General features: G+C 40.1%; 1 protein-coding gene across 1 annotated transcript; it reads left to right on the top strand.

The window, feature by feature from the left end:
* Positions 1-1,362: 1,362 nt before the first annotated feature.
* On the top strand, positions 1,363-7,869 carry LOC308334998 (uncharacterized protein). Its single transcript, XM_080791925.1, has 9 exons — positions 1,363-2,879; positions 3,037-3,129; positions 3,536-3,599; positions 4,335-4,385; positions 4,563-4,764; positions 5,189-5,505; positions 5,689-5,785; positions 6,223-6,309; positions 7,485-7,869. Exons 6-9 carry the CDS (start codon positions 5,190-5,192, stop codon positions 7,549-7,551), a joined length of 567 nt encoding a protein of 188 aa, XP_080648051.1. The 5' UTR covers positions 1,363-2,879; positions 3,037-3,129; positions 3,536-3,599; positions 4,335-4,385; positions 4,563-4,764; position 5,189; the 3' UTR covers positions 7,552-7,869.
* The last annotated feature ends 7,193 nt before the right edge of the window (positions 7,870-15,062 follow it).

Here is a 15,062-nt window from a genome sequence, read left to right as displayed (position 1 = left end):
AGGGAGTGAGCCTCTTGAGTTGTGTGAATTTAATGATTTCGTTTGGTTTGTATGTAGAAGGTTGCTGTGAAATGTAAGGTATTTAAACCAAATGTGTTGTCCACAGTGTCCACACAGCTGAGTCAAATGACTAATTTGCATCAGCAGTGCAATTTGAGACAATTCGAAACGGGTGGTAGACATGGCTGTTCAGTGACTTCCAAAAGTACTCGACATTACTTGTAATTTGTATTTTAAATTGCTTTCTAGAAGCAGATGAGATATTGACTCTACAAACTATTGTGCAGGGACACTTATAATAAAATACATTTTGATATTGCACTTAAAACATTATACTTAACCCTCTGTAACGAAACTCTTAAAATAGAAACCTTCAATATTTTATTTCTTAGATAAATCTTTCACTCAATAGGAACTGCTCCTGTTGCAAGTTGATTATGTCATATGTCCATATGATCTAGCCCTATGGAATGCATAATATGCTAATAAAAAACAGCTTAATTAATATAAGCATCAAAGGAATATTTTAAGTACTTTTTATTATCAAGTGCATTCCATAGCGCTGGACCACACATGGACACCATCAACCTGCGACGGGAACAGTTCCTATGGAGGAAAGGATTATCTATTTATGAAAGAAATACAATATTTAAGGGGTTTATATTTTACAATTTTAGTTATAGATGGCCAGTATAATGTTAAGGAATATTTGTCTTATTAGCCAGCTTCTGATGTCTTTCTTTCTAGATGTAGATGGAGATGACCGTAGATGCTGCTGGAACGCTGAACCTGAGGATGCCCTGGTCTCCTGTGTGGACCACCACCCCCCCCCCCCCCCCCCTCCTCTCCTCCATGTGAAGGTCACCAGGGTTCTGAGTGGCCTCCAGACCGACCACCCCACCCTGCTGCTAAGATGTCCATGTGGACATTATGAGCGTTTGTATAGAGAGAAGCATGGCTGAAGAGCTTTTCATATCAGTCGTTTCTTGCTGCTGCCAAAGTCAAATTGTGATATCTGTAGTGTTTAGTTCATGGCCGCTTATGAGATGTAGATATAAGTACACCTGACTGGTGGAAATAGCCTTGTGATACATACTACGTTCACAAAACAAACAAACAAATGCCACAAACTCACTAAAGGCTGCACAAAATCACACAAATCAAGGGATGTCCGACAGTCCGTGTTGGATATTGCCCAACTCCTAATTGCCGATATCAACAGATACCGATATATATATATATATATATATATATATATATAATATGCAGGCTTTTTCCAGTGGTGGAAACATAACTCAAACTTTGTACTTAAATAAAAGTAGGCAATACTGCAATATAGAAATACTCTGTTACAATTCAACATGTACTCGAGTAAAGGTACAAAGGTTTTGGTATAAAATGTACTTAAAATACCAAAAGTAATTATTAATAATTATGCAAAATGTCTCATCTAAAATGATCTAATCTCTCATCTCAAGTTTTCAAATGTATAAAAATATTTTGAAAATAGCAGATCTACAAGCTCACATGTGTCTTATTGTATTGTGAGCTTGTAGATGTTTTTAATGTAAAATAATAAAAAAAGTAAAATTAAGGGTTAGGGTTATTCATTTTTAATGCCTTTATTGGCCGATAATATCGGACATCCCTAACAAAAACATATATAAAACGTGTCGATACATTTCAAAGAATGCCACAAGTGGCACTAAAACTTCACCAATAAATAAAGAAACATCCACATGTTCCATAAATTAAATGCCACAAAGGTTTGCCGAAAAAATGAAGAAATTACATCAAGAAATTAAACATCTTCTGCCGTATGTCCATAGAACTTCAGCTCTGTTGCAGCAAGCCAGTACAATGTGTCATTGTCTAGGTCACCATTCGGTGGCCGGTATTTGGGGCAAATGGTCATTACGTGTTCATAGTGGGCACTGTCCGAGATGTCCCACTTCTGCTTTGAGGGTTGTCCACTCCTTGCAGGGGAGGTGCTGGCAAAGAACACATTTGGGGTCCTCGATGTATTCCACTGGTCCCTCTGTCTTGCCTTCACCCAGGATGCTTTGGAGGTGTCAGCTGGTGTTGTGTGGAGCAGTTCCTGGGCCTGTGTGGCAAAGGGGCACAGTGACTTGAGGCACGTGTGCTGTGGCAAAGGTCGCCGTGACTTGGTGTGTGTTGTGGCAAAGGGCACCGTGACTTGAGGCACGTGTGCTGTGGTGTCTCTGACGACCTTGTGGAGGAGATGGCTGGGATTCACTCAGCTGTGCCTTCTCAGTGAGGGCCAGCGTGGCTGCTTCTCGTCTGACCTCTGTTGGAGTGATTCCAGCGAGAACAGGCAGGCAGTTTGTTTGGCGTGGCCCATCCGGTGTTGAGGGCAGCATCCAGCTTCTTGACATGAGAGCTACGGCTCCAGACTGGGACACAGTACTCGGGTCGTCTGCATAGCCATACTTCATTGATGTTGTTGCAGGGAGGTCGTGGATGTAGCTGTTAGTGTTGAACAGCAGTTACTGGTGTGGAACCGAAAAGCTTCACAAACATGCCAAAAAATTCTAGTTTTGAACCTTTTTAATCTAGTTTATTTTCAAATGAATTTGTTTTTACCGTTTTGTGAAGCAACTTTGGGTACCTTGAAAAGTGCTATATAAATTGTATGTATTATAAAAAAACAGACACACAGCAATTGTCGCCACACAGACATCACAAATTCCTATTGGCAGCAGCAACAAGTGAGTGATGTGCAAACCATTCATAGACTATAACCACCATGTTTACCTTCCAGATGCTGCGAGGCTCAACCGGAGCCCCTACAGGTGGACATCTGCAGTTCTCGCTGTCCATGGATGAATCTGCATGGGGGCCTCTGAAGGCGGCTCAAAGTAAGAAACCACTTAGACTTTTCTATTACTGCGAGTGGTATGGTCTGCTTCTGTTTTAAATGTTCTCTATACATTTTGTGTATGATGTGAAAGGACACAATGTACGTATATCTGGCTCTTGGTCACTTAAATTAATCTTTCGTTCTTTCTTTCTTAGGGTGGATGGGTCGTGGTAGACGTCGTGGAAGGACAGAGATCCGTTCCAAAGCTTCCCTCCCGGGCGTTTCCTCTGAAGGACGTCTGATGAGCTGTGAGTAGGAATATTTCTTGTTGGGATGGATATCTGTTGTACTGTTATGGTACGAAGTATAGCATGGCAGTATGATTCCTCCTAGTGGCACTGGTTGAATGTCTGTCAGCTCTCCAAGCTAATCAAAGTCTTAATGACACTTTTCTTTTAACCACTTTGCAGCATCTCTATTCTGGGGGGAGCGTTCAGCCAAATTAGCAGATCTACAAGCTCACACCGCATTGCAACGTATTGTGAGCTTGTAGATCTGCTATGTTTGGCAAATCAATTTGTGTAGAGTGAAATCGGAGCATATACCAAATGCTCTCTTTAAAGGTCTGTTTTATCAAATCTATAGAGGGTTTAAGTGGTTCTGAATATGCAGCTCAACAAAAGCTAATTTAGTCCTTATTTCTTTCTTTCTTAGGACGGAGATCTGTGTAGATGCCGGAGGACTTCGGACCTGGGCCTGCCCGGTGAGGAACCGCACAGTAAGAACCGCTCTAGGCCTTTCACGATTATGAGGTTTCTTTTTACTGGACGATTATTGTCACTCAAATAAATTGCAATTAAATATTTAAGTGTGGCCCGGATGGTTAGATCAACTGTCTGGGCACCTATGCTGCCAAGCCAGCCGGACGGCGTGCTGCGGGTTCGACTCACGACGGCCTTTGCCACGTGTCACTCCCCATCTCTTCCCCCTTTCCTGTCTATACTGTTCACTATCAGTAAAGGCATAAAAAGTCCCAAAACCAACATGAGGGCTACGGCTCCAGACTGGGGCACAGTACTCAGCGCTGGGGAACACCAGAGCCTCGGTACCGGCTGGACGCCGTATCGGTGCGGCACAGGCGGTGGTCTTTCTCTTGACGCGGTCAGGTGTTGTTTAAAGGACAGTGTTCTGTCCAGCTTCACCGCAAGATATGATGGGGAGGAGTGGGACTGTAAAAATATACAAATGACACCACTGCTATCTCCGAAGAGCACACCCTATGACCCTAATTGATCACGTCTAGGAATTTCAACAATTTAGGCAGTTCTCACATCCAGAGTGACTTACAGTAAGCAACAACACATAGTAATGCATCAAATTCATAAACAATTGTCATCAAGAATAAGAAGTATAGACTATCCAGACTATTGGCAGCAACAACAAGGGAGTTGATTAGCGAAGCTCTTTTCTATGAAGCCATTCATAGACGATAACGGCCATGTCTTTCTTCCAGATGTACTGCAGGTCTCTCCAGGAATCTGCATTCCTCTGAAGACGACTCAAAGTAAGACCCTGTTAGGCCTGTCAAAAAGAACCCTAACTGAAACGTTTATTACTGTAAGTGATATGTTTAGCTTCTGTTTAAATGTTCTCTATAAATAAAAGTTTTATGTATATATGTTGTGACAGGATAGAATATATATCTGGCTCTTGGTCACTCTAATCAATCTTTCTTTGTTAGGATGAAGATCGCGGTAGACGTCGCTGGAACGCGGCTGCTGGACAGGGAGTGCACACACACGCACGCACACACACACACACACACACACACACACACACACACACACAAAGGCTAATTTGGTGTGTGTTTTCTTTTCTTAGAATGGAGATATCGATAGACGATCTGATACCCCGGGGGCTTCCTCAGAGGACTCTGATGAGCTGTGAGTAGGAATAGTTCTTGCTTGTTTCTGAGGATGGATAACTGCTTTTGTACTGTTATGGTACGAAGAATGGCATCATTTACAGTAATCCAAATGTTTTAAATATTTTAGAATAAATCTAAATGACTCTGCACAATAGTTTGAGAGTCAATATCTCATATCATTAGCGTACCTCTTGGTCTTTGTAACAACTTGAATACAAATTACAAAAGATGTTGTGGACTGTACATGTGTTGATGCCTCCTAGTGGCACTCTGGTTGAATGTCTGTCAGCTTTCCAAGCTAATCAAAGTCTTTGACACTTTTTTTAACCACTTCAACCCCAGCATCCCTATTCCGTTCAGCAAAAATAGCAGATCTACAAGCTCACACTGCAACGTGTTGTGAGCTTGTAGAGCTAATGGTTTCTTTCTTTCTCTCTCAGGATGGAGATCATAGACACAGCTGGAGCCTCTAGAGATGGAGATCTGCAGGTCTGTCCATGGATGGGAGGACGGAGGACGGAGATCTGGGTAGACGCTGGAGGACTTCGGACCTGGGCCTGGATGGATGGGAGGACGGAGGACGGAGATCTGGGTAGACGCTGGAGGACTTCGGACCTGGGCCTGGATGGATGGGAGGACGGAGATCTGGGTAGACGCTGGAGGACTTCGGACCTGGGCCTGGATGGATGGGAGGACGGAGATCTGGGTAGACGCTGGAGGACTTCGGACCTGGGCCTTCTCAGTGAGGAACTCAACGGTACGAACCGCTTTAGGGTTAGGGCTTTTTTTAGGCTTCGTAAAAAGCCAATAATCGTCCGTTGCCGATAATTGGTCGATCCCTATTCTTAAACGTTACTGTAAGTGCATGTGTATGTTGCGACAGGACACGCACGCACACAGCAAAGCTAATTTGGGGTGTGTGTCTTTCGTTCTTTGTTAGGATGGAGATCTCAGCCGATGCCTGAGATCCGAAGATTTCCCAGGGTGTTTCCGCTGAGGACTTCTGGGTCGCTGGGAGGCTCGGACAGAGCTAGAAGGTTCGGTAGACGCCACTGGAACCTGTTTAGGCCTGTCAGAATTTAAGGTTTTATAATGGCCGATTTTAATTGTCGCTCAAATAAATTACAAGTAACAATTTAATTGCGTCATACTAACATTCTAAATAAAACTTTGGCTTTTGTAGGCTTTGTAAACAAAAAGCTGCACATGGCATAATTCAATAACTTTATACACTAAAAAAAGAGAAGTAAATTACAACGTGACACATTTAGAGCTTGTAGATCGGTTGCTTGCATTATTTCTTTCAAATGTTTGACAATATATGAACATTTTCAACATGGAGACGATTATGACTCTAAAAAAGTATCTCAAATACTTGGCGATTAGGTAATTGTGACAGGCCTAAATCCTTCTAGTTGTGTTTTTTTATATCATGTTCTGTAATCAGTTAGGGTTGACTATAGACTTTTTTTAGGAACAAGATCATCATGCCGGTGAACAGCACGTTTCTAGCCGATGGAGCAACTATTTCTGATCACCTTTGGAGTTACATCACAGCAAGGTAACTATACAACACGCGCACACACACTATGATCATGACATGACATCAGCTTGTGACTGCAACTTGTTCCTGTTCGCAGATGACTCGGCACTGCTAGTCTCGGACAGGAACAAACTGCAGGTTGAAAAGGCCCTCAGCTCTGAACTCTGTAGACTCTGCACCTGGCTCGCTGATAACAAACTATCTTTACACCTGGGAAAAATTGAATCCATTCTCTTTGGATCTAATCTCAGCAAGGCAAATGGCTTCTTGGTTAGAGTTGGTGACAATGTTATCACACGTAAAGATGAAATTACCTACCTAGGTTCCATCCTGGAGGCTAATCTTTCCGGTGATAAAATGGCCACCAACGTAATCAAAAAAGTCAACCAAAGAACAAGATTCCTTTACAGGATCTCCTCACTGGTCAACAAAAACACCTTGAAGACCTTAACAGGAGCCCTCGTACAAGGTTTCTTTGACTATGCATGCACCTCCTGGTACCACAGCACCTCAAAGGCCCTTAAAACTAGGCTCCAGACCTCCCAAAACAAACTGGTCAGGCTCCTACTTGGCCTCACCCCCCGAACCTACCTCACTCCTGCCCACTTTGACAGGTTGGAATGGCTTAGGGTCGACGACAGAGTACAGCATCTTGCAATGGGTCTGGTCCACAAGATTCTATACACCACCAAGATACCCATGTACCTGTCTAGATACTTCCTTTATGTTAACGAAGTCCACACCCACAACACCAGAGGGAGTGCAACGAATCATGTACAACCCAGATTCGGCACAAACGAGGGACTAAATTATTTTCACTCCTATGCCACCAAAATGTGGAACGCCCTACCAACAGTCATTAAGACATGTGAATCCCTTGACTCCCTTTTTCCCCTCACTGTATAAGTTTATTTTCCCTTTTTACCTCCTTTATGATGAATTCCTGTTCTGTTCTTTGACTATATAGAAGTGTCTTATTTGTACGTCTCTAAATGTTTTGATGAATTGAACATGGTGGACCCTCTTGTAAACAAGTGTAATGCTTAATTGGGTCGTCCACTTACAGTTAACAGTCTTTGTATTGAGTTTGTGCTTTGTGAAATGTACTGTAATTCTGCAAACTGTTAATAAATATTTCAATCAATATTGTTTTATGAACAAAGTAGTAATGAGCATTTCTTTCTTTTCTTTAGGACGTTGCTGGTCTCCAGTGTGGCTCCATCTGGAGGTCACCAGGGTTCTGAGTCACTCAGATCCTGACTGGTAGTGGTGATATGTAGATGTGATCAATCAGGGCTCTAAACAATAAAATAATAAACCAATATAAATAACTTGATAATAATATAAATAAATGGATAAAACGAACGATAAAAAATAGATTATAGTAAAATAAAAGTAAATTAAAATAGTAAAATAAAAGTAAATTTATATTAGTAATGCATAAAATAAAATTAGTAATAGCATAGTAATGGATAAAATAAATATAATTAGTAATGTAGACGATAATACATAAAATAAATTAAATTATCAATATAGTAATGCATAAAATTAGTAATAACAGTAATACATAAAATAAATAAATGCATAAAAAATAAAATTAGTAATAACAGTAATACATAAAACAAATACAATTTGTAATGCATGAAGTAAAATTAGTAATAACATAGTAATACATCAAATAAATACAATTAGTAATATAGTTATACATAAAATTAGTAATAACATAGTAATATATAAAATACAATTAATACATAAAATAAATTCAATTACTTTGTGTTGTTATAGAATGACTTAAAAAAACAAACACAAAATATCAATCACATCTACATATCACAACCAGGCTATATTGCCAGCAGGCAGGTGGACTGTAGACTCACTACAGCTGTCACAATGTGGTATACTTTGTTTTGACCCAACTGGCCTCCAATGAGAGGCGAGCATGAAGCCGGACATCTGATGATACACGAGAGAAGACGCCATAGTCAAAAAAAATTGTGATAAAAGTAATATGTTTCATGTTGATTGTAATTTATGCATGATGCCATATATCTGTAAATATTCATTATTTTCTTGTTAATAAATTATTGCATTTATACCCGGGTGTCCGTTATGTGTCCATTACCCTTAGATCGCGCTGCCGCGGATTTATTTATTTCCCAAATGGTCTAAAAATGAGTTATTTAGCATACTTTTACCAATGAATTATAGCCTATTTAGAGACACAGAGGGAGGACAGCCTCTAGACTAGAGCTGTTTAGAGACACAGAGGGAGGACAGCCTCTAGACTAGAGCTGTTTAGAGACAGAGAGGGAGGACAGCCTCTAGACTAGAGCTGTTTAGAGACACAGAGGGAGCACAGCCTCTAGACTAGAGCTGTTTAGAGACAGAGAGGGAGGACAATGGAGTGATCAGTGACGCACGCAGCCCCACCATTAAGCAGTGAACGGAGATGACGCAACTCTCTCAACTAAACGGCGCTGCCTCCGACAGAAATATTTAGGGGAACATGTTTTAGCGTGACAAAGCAGACCCCATTCAATGAGAAACACGTTGTGTAATGACACACAACTTTTGGTTGGTATATTAAGCTATATGTTAAATCCCACTATTAGTATTTCTTACTGAGTTGTGCTTGCTAATACTAATAGCCTACATTAAAGATATACTGTATAGGCCTATTTGATATTTTTATATATTTATTTTTATAAAATAATAAAATAAAATGTTTTATTATTTTTGAGTGGTGCAACCACTCCCTTACGGAGCTATGTGTGTGGGTGGGTGTCTGGGTATGAGCAAGAAAACAGCATGGTTGTTTTTCTCCATCTGTGCGCAACCTAATGCACACACACACACGCACGTATTAACTGTAAGCTTTCGGGGGTGCCAGTACAGTACATTACAGTACAGTAGAGGGGCCGCCACACGGTAACTCTGTCATTTCTCAACCGTTTCGGACGTGGCGCGTCACGCAGGAACCGGCCCGGCCCCCTAGGCGTGTTCCTAGGGGTCTGGAACATCCCCCTTCTCCCCCCGCCCGCGAACCCCCACACAGAGTTGCACGACTCACTTCACACAGGTGTGATTTCTTTGGGACTTGAATGACCACCTGTGCATCCCGGGACCCATTACATTGAAAACCTATTTACATCACTGGCTGTTACAATTCCGCTTTAATTACTTCAATCTATATTAGTAACATTATTCAGAGCGTTTTTCACCAACCTTTGAGAAGAATCATAGAATATTCTGCATTACAGGTGGAAAATAATCCAGATAGTGGTAGTGGCCCTCTGGAGTGAGTGTGGAACTATAGTGGCCCTCTGGAGTGAGTGTGGAACTATAGTGGCCCTCTGGAGTGAGTGTGGAACTATAGTGGCCCTCTGGAGTGAGTGTGGATCTATAGTGGTCCTCTGGAGTGAGTGTGAAACTATAGTTGTCCTCTGGAGTGAGTGTGGAACTATAGTGGCCCTCTGGAGTGAGTTGAACTATAGTGGTCCTCTGGAGTGAGTGTGGAACTATAGTGGCCCTCTGGAGTGAGTGTGGAACTATAGTGGCCCTCTGGAGTGAGTGTGGAACTATAGTGGTCCTCTGGAGTGAGAGTGGAACTATAGTGGCCCTCTGGAGTGAGTGTGGAAATAGAGGCCCTCTGGAGTGAGTGTGGAGATATTGTGGCCCTCTGGTGTGAGTTTGGAAATATAGAGGCCCTCTGGAGTGAGTGTGGAGACATTGTGGCCCTCTGGAGTGAGTGTGGAGACATTGAACCCCTCCATCATCACCCATGTATCATACATCATACCATAAACACATTAAATTGGTGATTTCAATAAGCATGATGTGTCGTTCTCTGCTGTTGTGTACCTTAGCTTAATTTTGTTTATAAGTGTTTATCCTAAAATAAATAAAATAAAGTGATGTTAATTTTCCAGTTTTTGTAAACCTAGCTTGACTGTTGCATAGTTGACTCTGGCTGTAGTTTCATTTGCACTGAGCTTTCCAAGTAAAATGGGTTAGCCCTAACCCATGCTAACCCTTTCTAAGTAAAACGTATTTGTGAATAAGTTATTTTGTAGGTTGTTGGAGCTGTTTCACCCCTGCTTTTTTGTTACCATAGAATTGTGTTCTTTGCCTTTTGATGTAAAATGCATTGTAGGTAACGGATACATAATAAAGTAAATTCAATACAGGATCTACTTGTGAATTGATTCAGATTTCTAAAAAGGGAACCTGTAACTGCCTATCCGTTAAATCAACACCACATTAGTAGATTAGTGTAATGTATTTTTTTTTAACTTGTAGTCAGCTCAATGAATGAACTGGTTGGTGTAATATTTCACTATTACACCCATAGGTGTCCCTGACAGACTTATCAAAGTTCCTCTCCACCTGTAAACAAGTCCAAATACACTATTTCCACAGCTATTGTTTGGTAAAAGCAGTCTGGTGTTCATAAGAAAATAATAATAACATGCTTCTTTCTCTGTTAGTGTCAACAAACAAACAAGAAACAAGAAACAAGCCTAAATTACAATGCGTTCAATCTATGAACTAATTAACCTTCAGGAATGAAATAATGCAACTATAATTCATGGGTTAATTATTATCCACTTTGAAGTTATTTCAAGTACGTTGTGTGGTCTGTTATATTTTAATTTTAGATATATTTTTTAACCCTATTTTCAATTATAACTTTCCTCAACTCAACTCTACAAAAGGTAAAGTAACTTAAGGCAGCTGGGGAAATAAACTATGTATGGTTATAGACATGTTACTGATTTTGTCCAATTGAGAATAAAAACGTCTTCAGCTCTGCATGTCTTTCACAATCTGAGAACCCATCGTCAAAAAAGAGAAGAAAAACACCACCCTATTTGTCTTTGGGGCGACAAATGCTGTTGAATAAGAACAGAGAGACTTAACTTTGCAAGGGATGCTTTTTGAAACCACTAGTATAAATCTTTAGGGACAAACGGCAGCATGTTTCCCTCTCAAAACTATTTAAATAGTCTCTAGAAGCTTCAGATATTAACATGGTGACATCCACTATGAATATGAATGTTATAACACTAGTTTAACTAACTAATTTAAAATAATCCATTCGTAAAACAAATAACCAACTAATAGTCTACCAACTTTGTGTAATGTAAATGTCCGTGTGTTTTTTATTAGTAATTGAATATTAGGACCACAATGGAAACACTGTTATCCTTTAGTTTAGACCAAAGTCTCACTTTAAATCTGTTCTATATATATTTTTCATCTAATAAACTAACTATAAAGAAATAGCGAAATAACGAATTAACTATCTAATTTAAAATAATCCATTCATTAACATAATTTAATAATTATTATTTACTTTCGCCCGGTACATTTATGAACCGTCGTATAACGGTGCAGAGCACAGAGAAAATAGATCTACAACAAGCCCACAGGGCGTCGCGGATGCAACGCAACAAACACACTGCTTTAAACTGGGCTGTGATGCAAAATGTAGTGAAAAGTGGGTATTAACGCCATCTGGCGGTAATTTTAGTAATGTGCGTTGTAAAATTAAAGCGTCGAAATTCTGCTGTTAAACGCTGCATTTCCGCTTACTCTTCAAAATAAAAAGCGTCAAAGTTCTGACGTTAAACGCTGCATTTCCGCTTTCTTTTTCAAATTAAAACGTGGAAGTTTGCGTTAGCTTTAGCTATTGTTAGTTTTATTTGCTCTTCATTCATATTAATACTTGTTGCATGTTTTAATGTTGTTCTAAAGGACAGAAGATTATTAACACAAACTGTCGATTAAATAAAAAATGTTTTACAACAAATACAGTCTTGTTTTTTTATTCTTTTTGACATACATCTGACAAGCTAGCTAGCTAGCTAGCTAGATAGGTGGCTAGCGGATGTAAACACGCCACGGTCACATTATGAAATAGAGACTTCCGGTCTGTCACACTCAAATCGGTGGCCCAGTGAATTCTGTTTCTGTAACGCGGTTTTCAAGCTGCGGTCCGCGGTCCCTCAAGCGGTCGCGAGGTGAAACCTGCGGTCCGCGGTCCCTCAAGCGGTCGCAAGGTTCAAGCTGCGGTCCGCGGTCCCTCAAGCGGTCGCGAGGTGAAACCTGCGGTCCGCGGTCCGAGAAACACTGTTGGACGGAGAAGTATAACTGTAGCTCTGTCAGAAACACTGTTGGACGGAGAAGTATAACTGTAGCTCTGTCAGTATAATTCAACCACCAGATGGCGCTTTTACCCACTTTTCACTGCATTCTGCAGCTCAAAGCTCAGAGTGTGAAGGTCATGATGAACCAAGGGGCGGCGAAACTGAGCAGTTTGTCCTTTAAACCAGAGAAAACAAATAGTAGTTCCACAGCGCGTTGCATCCACGACGTGTTGTGGCCTTGTAGATCTGCTATTTTCGGCGCTCGACACCGTCCTGCGACGGAGCACAAATGTGATGAAAATAGCAGATCTACCAGCTCACAGCGCGTTGCAACCACGACCTGTTGTGGGCTTGTAGATCTGCTATTTTCTGTCATACGACGGTGCTCAAATGGAAAGAAACTTTAAATGAATGGATGTGAATTAAACTAGTTATTTAACTACTAATAATGAATGGATGTGAATTAAACTAGTCGTTATTTAATTTATAACTATTAATAATGAATGGATGTGAATTAAACCAGTTATTTAACTACTAATGTAAACAAGTGTAATGCTTTATGGTGTTGTCCACTCACAGTTAACAGTCTTTGTATTGAGTTGTGCTTGAAATGTACTGTAATTCTGCAAACTGTTAATAAATACTTCAATCAATCAATCATTACACTTGTTTACAACAGGGTCCTCCATTTTTAATTCATTCAATAATATGTTTTAAATGTTTTAATAAATAACCAAAACATTATTATTTTTTATTTTATTGTTATTATTATTATAAACCTTAATTATAGTAACATAATGTTACATTGTTTTATTAGGAATATATTAATGACCATATTTGGTCTTGTTTTGCCTTATTTCTTCCACAGATGTGGCAACAGTGAAAGTAACGTGTTGACGACGTCACGTGACGTCTCCGTGGCGCAGCACAGACTAGCATCAGGTAGCAGCGTGGCTAACAGTAAATGTGACACACATTAAACTATATTTAATCTGACATTTAATCACAAACGACTTTAACCTGATTCATATTAATTTACTGCAGCGTTTAAAGCCCATAGGAGGAGGGAGTGACGTCACAGGAGGAGGTGAGTTTTAAAGACGTTTAAAAACATTAAAGTGTTGTTTTGTTTACCTCGTTAAACTACGAGGAACTAATAGCAGTTAGTATTAGCAGCATCAGCAGCGCGAGACACGCTGTTTATTTACATGCCAGTCACATTAACGCCGACAGAACTCCGTCAGGTCTAACCGTGGAGCTCATTCATGATAATTATTCATGATGTTATGTGTTTATATTCATGTGGAACTCGGTGTTGTTAGGAATGCTAGCGTTAGCTCGCCAGTTAGCTGCTAACGGCTGAGCTAACGTAATGTAATGTATGCTATGCTGCGCAGTAGGACGGTGTCGCTCTTTAAAAACAACAGATCTGCAACTTAAGCTGTGGCGTACTGGCGTTCATAAAATGACGATAATAATTCTATAATACTATGAAATAATAGTATAATACTAATACTAGACCACCATCTGATGACATTTACCAGACCCAAAACTAAAGAATCCTGTTGTTGTCGTTGGATCAGATCTTGTCCACAATTCCATGCTGTTTTGATGTTGGTACCATTAGGACATAATCAGGCAAACGTTGATCAAAATTCTTCTACATTCTCTAATAGTGTAGACTTCTTGTAACTTAAGTAATGACGTGTCCAGAACGCTCTCTGTCTTCTATAAACACAACACCAGATATCTGTCTAAACACCTGAACGTGTCCAGAGCGTTCTGTCTTCTATAAACACAACACCAGATATCTGTCTAAACACCTGAAAGTGACCAGAGCTCTGTCTTCTGGTCTGTGGAAAGCAACATAAGAGCACTGTTGACCTAGAATGTGCAGATTTCACCTAAACATAAAATAACTAGTGTGAACCCATAGTCATATTCATAGCTATGTACTGTATTTGGCATAACAATTGAGGTATGACAATTTTTAACGCACAGCCCCAAGAAATCTATCATTTTATAATGAGACAATTTACTTTTGGGGCAAGTGGGCAGGACCTTTGGGCAAGTAGGACATGACCTGTACTTGCCCGGCGGGCAAGTGCCTTTAGTGTCAAGTTGTCAACCCCTGGCCTGAACCAATCAAAACACTGCTGTCAATAAGACCCTGAACCACTGCTAGAATAGCTTGTAGATCTGTTATTTTGCTCTTGGGTCGAAGTATGTTGACGCCTCTGTGCTAAAACCGATATTTGACTCAAAATGTTACAACAATAAAACATTTCAGTAGTAAAGTAATTAAGTAAAGTTTACAGTAACACGATTTGAACATTCAACATTAACCCATTAAGACCTGAGGCCCGATACTACAAATGTTTTCTAAATTATAACCTTTTTCTGGATAAACTTCTATTTCCATATCAGTGGTGCTCAAACTTTTCAAGGACACCAAAACATTATAATGTATTTGGCCACCGATCACCATTTCAAAACATTTTGTTCCAGGGACCCCCAGAAGCAAAGATTTCATTTCAATATTGTTGCTTTACATACAAGATCAGGATGTATTCAAAGATATATTCATAAATGTTAGTGTTAGTGTTATGGTTATGTGGTTAG

This window comes from Protomyctophum bolini (genome assembly GCF_963924005.1).
Source record: "Protomyctophum bolini genome assembly, chromosome: 20".
Lineage (NCBI taxonomy): Eukaryota > Metazoa > Chordata > Actinopteri > Myctophiformes > Myctophidae > Protomyctophum > Protomyctophum bolini.
Note: the sequence above shows the minus strand (reverse complement) of the source record. Positions and strands in the feature narration are given on the sequence as shown.